This window comes from Stegostoma tigrinum, chromosome 32, assembly GCF_030684315.1.
Source record: "Stegostoma tigrinum isolate sSteTig4 chromosome 32, sSteTig4.hap1, whole genome shotgun sequence".
In the NCBI taxonomy this organism is placed as follows: Eukaryota; Metazoa; Chordata; class Chondrichthyes; order Orectolobiformes; family Stegostomatidae; genus Stegostoma; species Stegostoma tigrinum.
Window position 1 is genome coordinate 5,681,787 of NC_081385.1, and position 17,766 is coordinate 5,699,552.

At 40.5% G+C, this 17,766-nt stretch overlaps 1 protein-coding gene across 4 annotated transcripts in view; it reads left to right on the top strand.

Moving 5' to 3' along the window:
• The window catches only part of kmt2a (lysine (K)-specific methyltransferase 2A), a 152,480-nt gene that overhangs the window by 131,238 nt on the left and 3,476 nt on the right, over positions 1-17,766 (top strand). For 3 of the 4 annotated variants that reach the window (XM_048562008.2, XM_048562009.2, XM_048562010.2), the window contains exons 30-35: positions 2,367-2,534; positions 3,737-3,811; positions 5,715-5,889; positions 7,011-7,118; positions 8,071-8,154; positions 13,274-13,403. In XM_048562008.2, the coding sequence (XP_048417965.1) occupies positions 2,367-2,534; positions 3,737-3,811; positions 5,715-5,889; positions 7,011-7,118; positions 8,071-8,154; positions 13,274-13,403 (740 nt within the window). The remainder of the gene's footprint in view (positions 1-2,366; positions 2,535-3,736; positions 3,812-5,714; positions 5,890-7,010; positions 7,119-8,070; positions 8,155-13,273; positions 13,404-17,766) is intronic. The other variant, XM_048562011.2, reaches the window with a different exon arrangement.

Here is a 17,766-nt window from a genome sequence, read left to right on the forward strand (position 1 = left end):
TGTTGGAAAACCCAATTCATTCACTAATATCCATTAGGGAAGGAAATCTGTCCTCCTTACCTGGTCTGGCCTACATGTGATTCCAGACCCACAGCAATGTGGTTGACTCTGAACTGCCCTCTGGGCAATAGGAATGGGCAGTAAATGCTGGCCTGGCCAGATAAATCTTCATCCTGTGAATGAATGAATGAATTTTTTTAAAAAAACTTGAAAAATTGATCAATTATACTTCCAATTTCTACCCTGATTTCACCTTCACCAGATCCATCTCTAATTCCTCCCTTCCCTTCCTCGACATTTCTGTTTCCATTTCCAGAGATAGACTGGCCGCTAATCTACACTACTGACTCACTGACTCCCATGGTTACCTTGACTACGTATCCTCACACCGTCCTTCCTGTAAGGACTCCATCCCATTCTGCTAGTTTCTTGGCCTCCATCACATCAGTTTTGATGATTCCAGCTTCTGCCAGGCATCCTCAGAAGTGTCCAGCTTTTTCCTCAACTGATCATTCTCCACAATCATTGTTGATAGGGTCCTTATCTGTGTTCAACCCATATCCCGCACTTCTGTCCTAAACCCTTCCCTCCAGCAATAATAGGGTCCCCCTGGTCCCAACCTACCACACCACCAGCCTCCACATCCAGAGGATTGTAAGCTGCCATTTCTGTCACCCTCAACAGAATGCCACAACCAGACACGCATTCCCCTTCCCTCCCTTGTCGACTTACCGCAGGGATCCTCCCGAACAGTATAGTCCACTGCTGTACCATTCCCAAGGTCTTCTCATGCCCCAAAGACACTTTCCCATGAAACTGCAGAAGATGTAACAACAACCTGTTCACTTCCGCTCTTGTCACTGTTCAAGGCACCAGACATATCTTCTGGATGAAGCAGCAGTTTACCTGCACTGCAGTCAATCTAGTCAAGTGTTTTCACTGCTCACAATTCAGTTTCCTGTACTCTGGGGAGGCGAAACGCAAACTGGTTGACTGCTTTTCAGAACACCTGTGTTCTGTCCATAAAATGATCCCGAGCTTCCAGTTGCCTGCCACTTCAACACATCACTGTGGTTACAGGCCTGCAGCAATGCTCCAGTGAGTCTCAGCCTAAGTTTGAAGAATAACATCTCATTTCCTGCTTGGGCACCTTGCAACCTCTAGAACTTAACAACAGTTCAATAACTTTAGAATCTGATTTCATTCTTCCATGTTTTTTTTTAAACCCGCCCCATACCTGGTTCAGTTTTGGCATGGGTTGCTTTTAGCACTGTCACCCATTTTCATGTGTTTCTAGGCCCATTACCATATATGGGATGTTTCAGTGCAGCTGACCCATTGTTTCCTTCTCTTAGCTTTTGTTCACACCTACTCAGCTTTTCTTCGGCCCTGGCCTGCTATCCACAATCTCCTTGTTTACTTACACTTTTCATCGCTGTTGCTCTCTCTGGGCTCCTTCTCCGCCTATCTACTCACTTCACCCTTTCCTCGCCCCTCCCCCAATGTTGATTTCAGACGAATATCCCGGTTTCCTAGCTACTAACAGTTCTGGTGAAGAGACTCTGGACTCTAAATGTTAACTCTGCTTCCTCCCAGAGAAATTGCTGCCAGACCTGCTGAATTTCTGCAGCAATTTCTGTCGGTCTTTTTCCACTTACGTTTATAGGCTCTGTATTGTACAAACATGCAAAAATGTAGCAGAAGGCACCTATTTGGTTTCTCAAGCCCGCTTCACTAGTGAATAAAATTGCGATTGTGTGTTTGTGCTTTGAATTCTATATTCGCATCTACCCTTGATAATCCTTCGTTCTCCTTCCTCACAAAAATCGGCCATCAGTGTCTCAAAAACATTTGATGACCCTGTGTCCACAACCTCTGAGGAACAGTATTCCAAAGTTGCTCAGTCCTCTGAGAAAGATAAACTTTTTCTCACCACCTCTGAGCAAGATTATTAGCCTGTCCGTACACTTCTAGCAATGTTGCTGTAGTGCTGCTTCACTCAAAATCAGCCTACACTGGTAAAACACATCAGAAACAAAACTAGAAATTACTGGAGAAAGTCAACACTTCTGGCAGAATCTGTGGAGAGAAAGCAAAGTTAGTGTTTAGGATCCAGCGAGCCTTCATTGGAACTGGATCCAAAAGGTTAACTCTGCTTTCTCTGCACAGATGCTGCCAGACCCACTGAGTTTCTCCTGCAGTTTGTTTATTTTAGATTTTCAGCATTTGCAGCTCCTTGTTATATTTTATTGAACATCAGAAATTCCTGTTGGCTCATTTCTTGTATGTACTAATGCTTTTCTGAAAGTACAAATAAAGCTCACCCTCAAAGGGTTAGTGATACATATATTCTGTTTTCCTGCTAGAATCCAAAAGCTCAGATGAGGACGACTCCTTCAGTTCTCCCCTTCTTGCTTTGCTTGAGCAAGAAGAAAAGAGGAAAGAAATCAGGAATGAGAAGAAAACAAAGAAAGGTCTGCTGTTTCAGATTACGAGTGATGATGGGTTTCAGATTCAATGTGATAATATCGAAGGTAGGGATGGTTTACTGTTTTTTGTCTGTAAGAGAAAGAGAAGTGAAGTGTTGTCTGTGTGGAATAAGGGGACTGTGTTCCACATGCTAGATGAAAAGAAGGTTTGATTGTCTGCTTTGAAGTTAAACTTTTAAGAACATGCTGATTGGGTAGAATCAATGATTCACACTTTTAGATTGTTCTGATAGTCTGTTACAAACAGGAATTGCTGAGCAAAACCGCTTGACTTCACAGTTGGAAATAAATGATTAACTCCAGATTATTCTTGTGTCTCCCCCAATGATTGGTCCAGTCTGGCATCGGCAGTAGTCTAGGTGGAATGGATGCCACTTAATCTGGATTGCAGTTGTTGCGAAAATACTTTGAATTATTAATTTAATAGTTTTGAAAACTGGTAATAAATACTGAAGACCAATTAATTTACAAACTTTAAGAATGGACAACAACCGCCGTTGATTATATATTCAATTGTTAGTTGAAGGACAGAAAACAGCACACTGAAGTAGAGGTTTGAATTGGCTAGAAAAAGCCTAATTTGTCCATCCGATAGAGAAAGGAGAGCTAGCAGGTACCTGCCAACTTCTTCATCCTTGACCACCTCTTTGCATCCTCAGTTGAAACCAAAACTCACTATTCATTCTATCCCAATTGTGTTTTGTATCTAATCCCTTTACTTTCTCCTGTGTCACCCATGGTTTAGGGGGTCAGATGTTTGTGTTTTCAGGTTGCACACCAGAGATTTGACCTGAAAATCTGTTTTTGGCTGAGACTTGAAACTGAGGTCCTGTCTGCTAATTTTGAAGAACTGCAGGGAAACATTCCCTATTATCCTGATCAGCATTTGTAACTTATTCAACGTTGCAATCGCAATCACTTTCGTGGGCCTGTGCTGTCTTTACATTGACTTTAGACCTTGCTTTGCATTCAGGGTCCTGATGCTACAAAGCTTCAGAAGAAAAGCACGATGCGATGTTCTGAGATTGGGGAAAACCTTTAGTTTAGAAGCACTTTTCTCTTTCATTCTTTAACATTGATAGTGTCATGCCACATGGGCCTTGAACCCTTTTTAATGAAAAACGTTCCAAATCTGTGTGTGGTTTCATGATGCCTACATTTAGAAACAAAGCATGTATCTGCCTAAATTATGAGAAATGAATTTGTCTGCAAAAATAAATTTAATTACGATAAATTTCTTTTTCTAGAGGGTTGGAGGGTGCTGACTGACAAAGTACAAGAGGCTCGGTCCAATGCCCGCCTGAAGCACATATCATTTTCTGGTGAGTGTTTGCTGTGAAGGGAATCTCGCCCATCAGATGGCTGTTAGGAAATACAGGTTTTACCACTTGATAAGGACATTTCTTCGAGGGAAGAGCAGATAAAGTAGCAATTGCAGCTCCAAAACTTTGAGTAATAACTGAGTCCAGCTCGCTTAAACATAAAAAAAAGGGACAAAGTAGTCCATTCAGACCTTAGAGGCAACTCCACTATTCAATGTAATCATGCTGATCATCCAACTCAGTACTCTGATCTTGCTTTCTCCCCATGCCAATGATCATTTTAGCCTTAAAAACTCTATCTAACGCCTTGGATGTCTTAATGTTTTGGCCTCAACCACTTCCTGCAGCAGAGAATTCCACTGACTTACTGCTATGGGTGAAGCAATTTCTCATCTCAGTTCTAAACAGCCTATCCCCTAACCTTAAGATTACTGACCTGTCATAATTACCCCAATGACTGTGTTGTGTTCAGTTCTTAATGTGCTTGTTATTGAAAGTGAGTGCTTTTTCCTGAGTGGGGAAGGGAGAATAATTTACCTGTATCAGTGTGATTAGCATTAACCAAGCCCTAGGAGCCAGGATATGACTCGGAAAACCATCCTCCTACAGTTTGGTTAAAAAATTTACCTATCAAAATGCGCAAATGTAAAATGTACTGTACTGTTAAATTCATTTTACTTTATATTGAATTATAATGTTTTTACATTAAGCATCAAGTTTATTTGCTGTTCCTATTTAAATTTTGATTGTCTGATTTTGCATTTTGAACTAATTGTCAAATAACAGGATTTTTCTCCATTCAGTCACGGGATGTGAGTACTATTGGGTAGGCCAGTGTTTTTGCTCCATCTATAATTGCCCTTGAGAAGGTGGTGATAAGCTGCCTTGTAGAACTGCTGCTGTCTATGGGTGTAAGGACACCCACTGCTATTAGGGAGGGACTGCCAGGATCTTGACCCAACAATGTTGAAGGAGCAGCTGAATGGCTTGGAAGAGGAATGTGCAAGTTCCCATGTATCTGTGGCCCATTCCCTTTTTAGATGGTAGAGGCCATAGGCTTGGAAAGTGTCATCTCAGGAGCATTGGTGAGTTGTGGCAGTGCACTCGTCCTGTTGATGGTGGAGGGAGTGAATGTTGCAGGTGTTAGGTGGGGTTCCAGTCAAACAGGCTGCTTTGTCGTGAAAGGCTTCAAACTTAAAGCTTTGTTGGAGCTGCACGCATCCAGACAAATGGAACATGTTAGATCACACACCTGATTTATGCATTGTAGATGTAAACATGCATTGAGGAGTCAGGTGCAAAGTTAATCATTGCAGAATTCCAAGCCTCTAACCTGTCCATTTAAGTGGCTAGTCGAGGTCAGTCTGATCATTGATAACTGCTAAGGTGTTGATGGTGAGTATTTGTCGTTAAATTTATTGTTTAACTGTGAATACATAGCCACCTGTTATCTGTTCGTCTCAGGCTGCTGTGCCTGAAGCTAGGAAAGGGAGGAGGCTGTTTGGTCCATTGAGCTGATCCATCAACCACGCTCATCATAGCCAATCTGAATCTAAACTACGTATTTGCTATGGTTCCAGCTCTCATTACCTGCATCTTAACAAAATACTTTGTGTCAATTTTGTAATTTTCTCAACCGGTTTTTAGAAGGGAGAGTTTCAGATTTCCAGTATCCTTCATGTGGTGTGCGTCCATATGAACGAACTTAAATACAGTTTATACATCATATCATTTAACTGGGATTACTAATATTTTCTGTCCTTAAAGTAGAATTGATAAAATGCAGTGAGAAAATTGAAGTGTTGGTCACTCTGAAGAGTGATGTTTTTTGGTTATTCAAGTGCTTAGTATTTTCAGAATCTTATACCCGAATGCTAGTTTTTACTTTTGTTTCCATTTGCAGCGATAAATGGACTGAAAATGCTGGGTATTTCTCATGATGCAGTAGTGTTCCTAATCGAACAACTTTATGGAGCCAAGCGCTGCAAAAATTACAGCTTCAAGTTTCACAAACATCAGGAAGTGGATGAGCTTCCTATCAACCCACATGGATCAGCAAGAGCCGAAATACACCAAAGGTAAAACACAAAGGTAGAAATTTGCATTTAAGCCGTACACTGTTGTACTGGGCTGATTTCAGTTCTCAAAATGACTGTTGCAGTGGAGTGATTGGGGGTTAGATCAGCTACACATAAGGTTGTCAACAGGATATCATTAGGCAGGAAGTTTTGATGAATGGTGAGGTGGAATTTGCTTCAACAAGAGCGTCACATTTTTCTGTATCATTGAGCAAGAGAATATGATTTACTTCCACACACGTGACACCCTAGAAGTCTATATTGGATATTTTTTCTTTCAACAAGAGTCACAGATGAAGGACTGCACTTGTCGAGCAGAATTGCTGCGAAGCAAACAACTGGAGATCCTCCAGGTTTTGTGCCACTTCTGCATTTGTGCGCTTTGGAAGGGAAAGAGACTGTTGAGAATCCCAGAGAATTAAAGTTTTTGAAGTCCTGGAATACAGTTGGGTGTAGCATGGTTATTGATGACATTAATGTAGTATGGATGGAAGTTTTGTATGATGAACGGCTAAGGATCCTGGGACTGTACTCATTAGAGTTTAGAAGGTTGAGGGGAGATCTAATAGAAACTTACAAGATAATGTATGGCTTAGAAGGGGTGGACGCTAGGAAGTTGTTTCTGTTATGCAGGGAGACTAGGACCTGTGGGTACAGCCTTAAAATTAGAGGGGGTAAATTTAAAACTGAAATGAGACGACATTTCTTCAGCCAGAGAGTGGTGGGCTTGTGGAATTCATTGCCATGGAGTGCAGTGGAGTCCAGGACGTTGGATGCCTTCAAGGCAGAGATCGACAAATTCTTGATGTCAGAAGGAATCAAGGGCTACGGGGAGAGTGCAGGGAAGTGGAGTTGAAATGCCCATCAGCCATGATTTAAACGGTAGAGTGGACTTGATGGGCCGAATGGCCTTACTTCCACTCCTATGTCTTCTGGTCTTCATGGTCTAAGACACTACTAAGGTTTAAAACTAAGAAAAATAATGATGTGATCTTTAGTCTTTCAAAACATGAGCTGTAGATTGAATGAAGAAAGATAAATGTGCATTTAATATTGTACTTATTACTTGACAGTATTTCCCAGAAGATCCACAATTTATTGCTTTATCTTTATTTATGCAGGAAGTCAGCATTTGACATGTTCAACTTCTTGGCTTCAAAACATCGGCAGCCACCAGATTATTGTCCCAATGAAGAGGAGGAAGAGGAGGTGCAGCTTAAATCAGCACGGTGGGCTCCAGTTAGTCATAAACTCATATCCAATATGTTATATGTCAATATGTAACAGTTACATTACAGTCATTGATTTTGATTCAAAGTACCATTCAAAAATGTAGATGTTTATCCAATGACGTATAAATTTGTAAACATGTATGTAATTAACTAGCTTTGTTAGATAAGGACATCAAGGAATACATGCTACGTATTGAGATGTAGCTTACCTACCAAAGTAATGGATGAATGGCTTCCTTTTCCTGCCAGTGGATCAGCATCTTAAAAATAACAGCATTCACATGATTTTAGATGTTAAACTTTTGCTACGGTTTCATCAAAAAAAGTTTCTTGTTATGACCCCATGGAACCGCAGTTTATATCTCATGGGCAGGTTCAGTGAATCTCGGAAACAGTTTATTGCAGCACGTGGTTTTCTTTCTTGCATTGCCCTGGACGTTTTATATCCAAAATGCTGATACTGGAGCAGCTATCATGTACAGTGAGATTGTGTTCATGTTCACAATGGGCTATGCCAGATTACTTGCCCTGCTGATAATGCGAGAAGCTAATTTATTATGGTGGCCATTATTTTTCACAAGATGGGGATATGTTTTGAAATTCAACTATGCTCCAGTTATTGTTAATGTTGATATGAAAAGGTTGTTTCTTAAACATTTTGTACTAAGGATGCCATTTATAAAATTTATCCCATAATTTTTTATATTGGCGTTCAAAATTAATTGTAAGATTATTTCATTTTGTTTCAGAAGATAACTTGGACATAAAGATACGTATTTGAAGTAAGAATTAAATTGAGATGAATACTATTTTATCACCGAGTTTCACTGTCAAGGAACTGAAGAAATATATTTGAGGAGAGGTTTATGTTTATAGTATAAATATCCTGGAGAAGTTCATTGTGAAGTGATAGCTTTGCAGTAACTTATTATTGTCTTTAACCTTGTAGGCGAGCGACTAGCATGGACCTCCCAATGGCCATGCGGTTCAGGCACTTGAAAAAGACTTCTAAAGAAGCAGTTGGTGTCTACCGGTAAGAGAAAATAAATTCTACACAGTGTGCACAGTATATAGAGCTGCTTTAAGCTGCTAGTGGAAAAGTGAATGTATTTGCTCCATTATGTTGTGTTAGTATCAACTTTTCACAAATGTATAATTTGTGCTGTTGGAGTAACTTTAACCCCTAATACATTACATCGCACAAAAAGAAAGATCAAATTAAGACTGGAGGATTTTTTAAAAAATCAAGCTTTTTATAAGACTGTCAAACTTAGTTGATCTCATCATATAGGACATTCACGAATGTGATTTTGTATGGCATAAGAACTTAATGCTATAGTATTTAACTGCATGTTACTTAAATGCAATAAGTAAGAACTACAGTAACTAAAGAAAAAGGAAGAGCTGGCTCATGTGGACAGATTGTTATCTTTTGTATGTACACTGCAGGATTGTTCAACACAGTGTACTGTGTAAGCATTTTTGGGTCTACACGATCTGGTGCATATCATGAACAGCATTATCTGCTTAGGAACTTTTTATGTATATGCTGCCAGGTATTCTGACATCTTTCTAGTGCTATTCTTGGTGATTATCCATTTAATTGCTTAATGGAGAGCCTTCTGAGTGAAATCAAGCTCATGTTGATTCTGGCTATTTTGATTTCTGGCAAACTTGCCAGACTGGAAGCTATCAAAATGCACTTAATTTCGGATTCTTCACCCTTCTCTCTCTCCTCCTCCTCCTCTCCTCCCCCCCCCCCCCCCCCCCAACCACACACACACACACACACACACACACACATATCCTGAGGGATACTGTTGTCCAGCTATAGCTACAGAAGCAGCTCAGAGGCTCCGAATTTTGAGGAGAATGACTCTTCCTCGTGTTAGCCCAGTGTTAGAGTATCATCTACAAAACACACAACTCAAGACACCCATGAAAACCATCTCCGCTTGGCTGGATGATTGCAGCTCCAAAAACACAAACACGACACTGTCCTGGACAAAGCTTCTTTGGTTCCCCATCCACAACGTTGAAAATTCAATCTATGATACCGGGCATCGCTGGGTACTATCTACAAGGTAGACTGTGATAACTTACTAGGCATCCAGAAACAGCGCCTTTCAAACCCATGACTTTTACCACTTTGGAGGGCAAGGCCAGCAGAATCACTTGCACGCTTGCAAGTTCCTGTCCAAGCTATAGACCATCCCGAATTGGTTGTAAAATACGTAAGATCCTAACGCAGAGGAATAAAAGGGACATAATACTGTGATACTGAGAAAAGACCATGAAATCCATCATACCTACTCTGTCCGGAACTCTTAATTCTCTTTCTAGTTACTCTTCAATTGCACTTCTAGGAACATTAATTTTCTGAATGCAAGAATCCAGTTTCTCTGTTCTCTTAGTAACCAAATCTAACTCAACTAACACATAATTCGAAATGAGTGTGTTCCGAAATAGCTTAACAGGTTACCAATAATGAAATGCTGGAGCATAGACTGCTGTTAAGATTAAACTGGATTTGCTAGCAATATCAATAGTCCCAGAATTTAATGGAAATAATCTGCAGGGAGAAGGCTGAATGGCTTATAGGGATAAAGAAAGAACTAAATTGTGTTTTCTTAAATTATGGTTAGAGGAGCTGGCTACCCAGAATCCTGAAATGAAATCATTTGTGGAAGTAAAATAAGACTGTAACTGCCTATTCTTAGATGGCGGTCTGCCATGACACATTCGTAAAAGATGCAACCAGGCTTGAAACTGATGGGTGAGCAAGAGCCAGTTGATCCTGAATGATTGATTACTTCCAAGCAGCTCACTGTCCCTACCTGTCAATAACTTGTCTAGAATTAATGACTGATACCAATGAGCTGGAAGCCACAGTCAGGCTAAATGTGCTTAAGACAAATAAAGCCCTTACGGGATAAATAGTATTAATGGATCATTAATCTTCAGTCCCATTTAAAATCATGGGATTGATTTACCCTCAATTTATTCCTGGTATTGATACAATAACGGCATATTAAACAGCAGTTAACTTGGATTTAGAAAGGAAATATCCTGATTAACTAACCCTAGTTGGCCTTTTTTTATTTGAGAAGTTATCTTCTTGTGTTGAAGCTGTTGTGATATGCCTACTACTTCAAAAAGCATTTTGTGAAAATATTGCTATTAACTACTTCATGGGTAAGTCAGGATATCCCTTAGGAATAGATGATGCATTGTCTGAGGAGCAGAAAATAGGAGGAATTCTCAGGAGTTGTATCAGATCTATTGTCCATGTTGCATCTCTTGAGACCAGCTTGCATTGACTTGCACACAGAAATTCCATGTAAATTTGTCAGATTTGAGAATGTTGCCAAATGAGACAGGCTGATATTCAAGAATCAGCTACGAAAATATGAAGTTATTTGAACAAAATAAATAAGTGGGCAGACCTTGGGGGTAACACCATTGAATTTAAAGAGGCACTGGTTAAATTATCTCTAACTGGAGACGTTCATTTGTGTGGTACGAATATTACTTGCCAGCCCAAGCCTGGATATTGTCCAAAGCTGCTTGCTTTTATCCATGGACTGCTTCAGTATCCTGAGGGAGTCACAAATGGTGCTGAAAATTATATAATCATTGGCAAACATTGTGTGTGCTGTACAAGAAACTTAGTTGACAGGACTCTCAACATGCTACCCACTATCAGACCAGCAATCATCAATGCTAATAAGATGCTGCAATAACTAATCAAATGTCTGGAATTGAGGGTCTAATGATGACCATGAATCCATTGTTGATTGTCCTAAAAACACATCTGGCTTACTAATCTCCTTTAGGGAAAGGAACTCTTATCCTTACCTTTTTTGGCCTATATGTGACTTCAGACACGCAGGAATGTGGTTGACTCTTAATTGTCCTCCGGGCAGTTACAGATGGGCAATAAATGCTGGCCTTGCCAATGACACCCTCATCCTGTGAATGCGTTAAAAAAAAGTCAAAGGAGGTCTTACTTGAACTGTATTATGCATGCATCAGACTGTGCCATGAGTTTTGTGTACAGTTTTTTGTCAAGCTATCACAAAGAAGACAATCAACACCGGAGGCAGTCAGAGGAGAGCAACAAGGTTGATGCCTGTAGTGTCAGAGGTATGAAAAAAGATTGGTCATGTATTAGGCTTTTTGAGTTTTGACAGGATTAAACTGAGGTGATCTTAGATGTATATACAAGGAATGAAAAAATAAATTTAGAAAATTAATTGAGCGAGCGGGGTGGGGTTTAGAAGTTGAAATGACCAAATTTTCAGTACCAACAGTTAAAGTTGGGGCTGATTCCATGAAGCTTATCTTGACACTAAAACCGCAATAGGAAGTTAATTTACTTGTTAAATAACTGAGACATGAACTCTGGAATTCTTGGAGAAATTATTGAATGCTCCATTTTGGCAAGCTGACGTTTTGAATGGATGAAGCTAAATTAATTGAAACTCTGTAATTACCCTGTAATCTCCCACCTGATTCAGTTATCGTCAATACCTTGGAGGTGAGAAGCAAAATGTAAACAGTGTCCTTGCTGTTGATCACTGTTCACCAAATTTCTCTGAAAGTGTTTGTGAGCATGTTAGTTGAGGACTGCATTGGGCCCAACTGTGATATACTGATTTAATAACCTGTCATCATTTATTGTCTGGGTTAGCACATACAAAGAACGGCCACTCTCTCAGTGCAATGTACCTAGGTCTGTAGACTGGATAAGTTTATACAGTGCAAGCCAGTTGACAAGATTGAAACCAAAACATGTATCTTGTCTTTTGTAGAGAAGTATTTACTCAGTTGTAGCCCTGTCATCCCACATCCAGTGTAACAGCTGCTCCCTATTTATGTTCAGACAATTAACAACTACCAGAACCCTCAAGTAGCACAGTGGTAGTGTCCCTCCTCCTGGACCGAGAGGCCTGAGTTCAAGTCCCACCTGGTCCAGAAGTATGTAATGATATGTCTGAACAGGTTGATTGGGGAGAGAAAAGACACTACCATCTCTGAACCTTAAATTAAGACGTTAAGGAGCCTCAAATCTAACAATGTATTCTAGTGTGAGTAAGTGCTTCAAGAAAACACAGGAAGAATTGAAGGCAAGAAGATTAGAATTTTTTTTTCCCCCCAGGATCTATGAAAACCCAGTTGTGGAAAGTACTTCCTCCTTTTTATCAAGATGAGGGGTTTTTCAGTTTTGTATTTGCTATTGTGTGTTTTTCATCCATTCAAAACCATTCTGATCTTAGAAATAATCCTTTTTAAAATCTCCGTACTCGCTTTGTGCAAATGTATTCAATCTGCAGGCTGACATGCTGCTTCTGTGCAAGTGTCCGTGATGTGAGCAAGACCAGAGTACTGCAGTGGAACAGTTGAACCTCAACGAGAAACTTGCATTTTTGTAGTGACTTCAGCATAGTAAAATGTTCCAAGTATTTCACATAAGCATCATCATGCAGTTTTAGCAGGTTTGTGGGAGCAGTCTCAGGAGAAATTTGCTTTCTTTAGAGTCTAGCCATTGAAGACAGGGTGACCAGTGGTGTAGCAACTAAAATGGGGGCTGTTCAGGAGACCAGAATTGGAGGAGTGCCGATATCTCAAGAGGGCTGCAGGGTTGATGCATGGCTGAAAAGAAAAAGAAATTTAAAATGGCGATGTCTTCTAACTCTGAGATCAGCAAAACCACTTTGAAAAGCAGCTGTAAGGTGATATTAGTTGAAATATGGGCAGTAGAGTTCTGGATGGCCTCCTGTTTATTAATGCTGAAACTTCAGAAGCTGACCACGAATGTGGTCAAGCAGCTGAACTCCAAACAATATAATCAGGTTAGAGGGAGGCGTTAAGAATATTCTTGGTCGCAGTTTGCTGTGCTCTTTTAATAAGTAATGAGACTCAGTGTTTATGCAAAATTTAAACTGTCAGCTGGTTAGAGCAAAGTATCTCATTCAAGCAATTGAATGCCTTGTTGAATTGGCTGGGAAGATATTTGGTTTTAGTTGTCACAGAATTTTTACTTAGCCAAGAGTAAAATTGATGTAATGCCATGAGTTTAGCGTTCATAATGAATGATTTGTGGTCTTTTTTCTTCCCTCCCACCCTTCCCATCTTTGTAACTGCTGTAGGTCACCAATCCACGGACGAGGCCTTTTCTGTAAGCGAAACATTGATGCAGGTGAGATGGTCATCGAATATTCGGGTAATGTCATTCGATCTGTCCTCACAGACAAACGAGAGAAATATTATGACAGCAAGGTGAGTTTCTAGTGCAGGTTTATGCTAGATAATAACCACAGGTGCTGGGATAGCCATCGTAGGAATCACTGATGTTATTTCTCCGCCGTTTAATGAACCCATTCTGAAATAACGCTATCTTTATGGCATCAGCGACGCTCCGCCTTCCTTGTGAAATTAAACAGCTTACCCGTTTGTGTTGTTTAACTTGCAGCAACTTTGCAGTTCATTTTTAAAAATTGGTTTGTGTGCAAGCTTTTCGGCTGTTGAATGTTGAATGTACACAGTGTGGGGATTACCAAGTTGGTTTGGAACTGTTTCAAAACTGGCCAATTCTTGAGTGCCTTTATTTTGTACATTGGATAACTTGCTGTGAAATTTGTATTTAATTAATAGTTTAAATGGAGGGTGCTATTAGAATTTGTTGCTATCCAAACTCCAATGATACCTGGATATGCTGTTTTGCCGCTAAAACAGCAAAGTAAGCAATCAGACTGTTGTATTGTAGAGCACCTTTTAATACTATTTTCTACTTGGGCCTGACTGCTGCCAATTGCAGTTACCAGTCTTCATTGAACTTTGATTATTTTCATCAGATTTTTCAGCCCTCTATCTATTAGTGTACAAAATATCTTTTGTATAGTGCCACCTTTGGACATTTTCTCAGGGCACTTTGCTAACAGTGATGTAAACACACTCTCTCAACTCACTGAGGAACACTGCCGGCTAGAAAAGCCTTGTGCCTGAGGCATGTTTTACACTTCCTTAAAAATAAATAGTGCTTTCAAGTATATAAAGAGAGATTAAAAAGCTAGCCCCTTCCTTGTGTCTGTGGCATTCATGGCCTTGGTCTCATCCCAAGGCCAAGTGCAGCAGAATTTATAAGCACTTGTCAACCTGTACAGACCTTCCCCAGCAGTCAGCCTCAATTTCCTGTTGAGACCATAGCTTGCGTAGAAACTATCTGATCGCGTACCGTTAGCAGGAGACACTTGCTTAAACAGCATGATTGTTAGCAGCTAAGTATCTTAGTGATCCAGACCCTGGGATACCTGTGAATCATTCTGTGGATCAAGTAGTTATACATTCTCTTCAACTCTTGCTCATGTATTTGTTGAATAAAATTTTATTTAAAAAAATGCTTCGATTGCTTTTGCTTGCTTCTGTAGTTTTGCCTGCTTTTTGGAAATGAAAATGAAATTTTATGCCTTATGATATCTTCTTATAACTGACTAATGTCACTGGGGAGAAGGAGAGGTTAATGGAGGTTTCTGATTTGGAATGGAGATGTATATTGTTAATCATATAATTGCCCCTTAACTATGGAAAATTCATGGCAAGCCATGTTGAGAGCTGAAACTGGAATTAACAGAACTGATTCTTTTAGTCAGTTTGATCAGATTGTATGACATTGCCAAATTTACGCAAAGCAGTATTTCATGAAAAACGTTCATTCAGCATTTTGGTCACTTAAGTATGTTGCGGTCCTTATCCTTACCATTTGGTTAATGTATGAATCATTTTTGTTATTGGCTTGTTATCTTTAGGTTCCCTGTGATAGGTAGTGTAATGCACAAAATAACAACTCCAGTTTTTGCTGCAACTACATAACATTTACAGACCAAAAGCAAACCATTTGACCCAACTTGGATACAGAGCCATTGAGTCATACAGAACAGTAACATAATCCCAAATTAAACTAGTCCCGCCTGCCTGCTCCTGGCCCATATCCCTCTAAATATTTCCTATTCATATATCCATCCAAATGTCTCTTAGCATTGTAATTGTGCCCACATCCACCACTTCATCAGGAAGTTTATTCCACACATGAACAGCTGTCTGTGTAAAACGAAAAATTTGCCTCATGTCTTTGTTTTAGTCTGTCTGCTCTCACCTTAGTAATGTGCCCCTCACTCTTAAAAGTCCCCATATTAGGGAAAAGACAACCATCAACTCGATCTATACCTTTCATTATTTTATACACTTCTATCAGGTCACCTGTCTACCTTCCAAACTCCAGTCAGGAGAAAAGTCCCAGCTTATCCAGTCTTTCCTTATAATTCAAACCTTCCATAGCGAGCTTTGAGAAGATTTGTAGCTCAGGTTGAGGTTCTGGATGTGAGTTTGCTCGCTGAGCTGGAAGGTTAGTTTTCAGACATTTCGTCGCCATTCTAGGTAACATCATCAGTGAGCCTCCGACGAAGCGCTGGTGTTATGTCCTGCTTTCTATTTATCTGGTTAGGTTTCCTTGGGTTGGTGATGTCATTTCCTGTTCTTTTTCTCAGGGGATAGTAGATTGATTTGGACCCAATGAGTTTGTTGATGGAGTTCCGGTTGGAATGCCATGCTTCTAGGAATTCTCATGCGTGTCTCTGTTTGGCTTGTCCTAGGATGGATGTGTTGTCCCAATCAAAGTGGTGTCCTTCCTCATCTGTATGTAAGGATACGAGTGATAGTGGGTCATGTCGTTTTGTGGCTAGTTGATGTTCATGTATTCTGGCAGAAAGCTAGCCACCAGAATACATGAACATCAACTAGCCACAAAACGACATGACCCACTATCACTTGTATCCTTACATACAGGTGAGGAAGGACACCACTTTCATTGGGACAACACATCCATTCTAGGACAAGCCAAACAGAGACACGCATGAGAATTCCTAGAAGCATGGTATTCCAACTGGAACTCCAACAAACTCATTGGGTCCAAATCAATCTACTATCCCCTGAGAAAAAGAACAGGAAATGACATCACCAACCCAAGGAAACCTAACCAGATAAATAGAAAGCGGGACATAACACCAGCGATTCGTCGGAGGCTCACTGATGATGTTACCTAGAACGGTGACGAAACGTCTGAAAACTAACCTTCCAGCTCAGCGAGCAAACTCACATTCCAATGTTCCATACCTAGCAAAATCCTGGTAAATCTCTTCTGAACTCGCAGCTTGATAATATCCTTCCTATAACACGGCAACTAGAACTGGACACTATATTCCAGAAGAGGCCTCACCAATGACCTGTACAAACTCAACATCATGTCCCAATTCCTGTACTCAAAGGACTGAGCAATAAAGGCAAGTGTGCCAGACGCCTTTTTAACCATTCTGTCTGTATGTGGCATAAACGTTGCAGAATCATGTACTTGCACCCGAGGTACCTCTGTTCTACCATTAATTGTAGAAGCCCTACTCTTGTCTTTTTTGTGCCAAAACACACTACCTCGCATTTATCCAGATTGAACTCTCTGTTGCGTTACAAAGAACCTTCCCACCACTCTTCATTTGACTCTACCAGCATAATCTAGTTTCTCCCTTTTTTAATTCTGTTTACCTAGCTATGTGTTCTGTGTATCTATTGCTTTATTCATTTGTGGGATGAATGGCTAGGCAACATTTAATGCCCACTCCTAATTGCCCATAGGGCAGTTAAGAGTCAACCACATAGCTGTGGGTCTGGAGTCACACATGTAGGCCAAACCAGGTAAGGATAGCTGTTTTCTTCCAATGGCAGGACATTAGTGAACCAGATGGGTTTTTCTGACAATTGATAATGGATTCACAAGTCATCATTAGATTCTTAATTCCAGATATTTATTAAATTCAAATTCGGCCATGGCAGGATTTGAACCCAGGTTCCCAGAACATTGTCTGGGTTTCTGAGTTAATAATACAGCTATAATACATTAGAGATACTTTCAGCGAAGAGATCTCCCTTGAATTCCCAATTGGATTTGTTAATGAGAGCGATTTGCTTATAGCTCCTGATTCTGGGTTCCCCACTAGTGGAAATGTTTCTGTCTCCCTTATTGTATTCTTAATTATTTCCAATTGGGGGGTCTTCCTGTGCCATGTGAGCGCATAGATTCTCCTTTTTTTTGTATTTTCTTGTGTTCACTCTCCACATTAACACAGCACCGCCACCACCACAACCCCCCTCCCCCCACCCCTCCAACTCCCCCTGCCCCCACCCCTCCAACTCCCCCTCCCCCCCCCCTCCAACTCCCCCTCCCCCCCACCCCTCCAACTCTCCCTCCCCCCACCCCTCCAACTCTCCCTCCCCGTCCAGCTTCTCCAGCTCTGCCTTTCTGGAGAAGAGAGTCCTAACCTAACAGCGTAGTACCAGAGGAATATGCATTTTCCAAAGGCCTAATCGGTTTTCTGCCTGTGAGGCTCCAGCCTGTTGACTTTCTGCTGATTGGTTACATCCATCGATTCCGATAGCATTCTTGTGTATCTTTTCTGCACCTTCTCTGGTGTATCTGCATCTTTGTTTTAATGAATTTGACTTCCCAGTGCATCAATAAGATTAAAGCTGTGTCTTACTGCATCCAATACAGATCCTTGGTTGAAGCAACAATGAGATGCTAGCCAGTTTCACTATC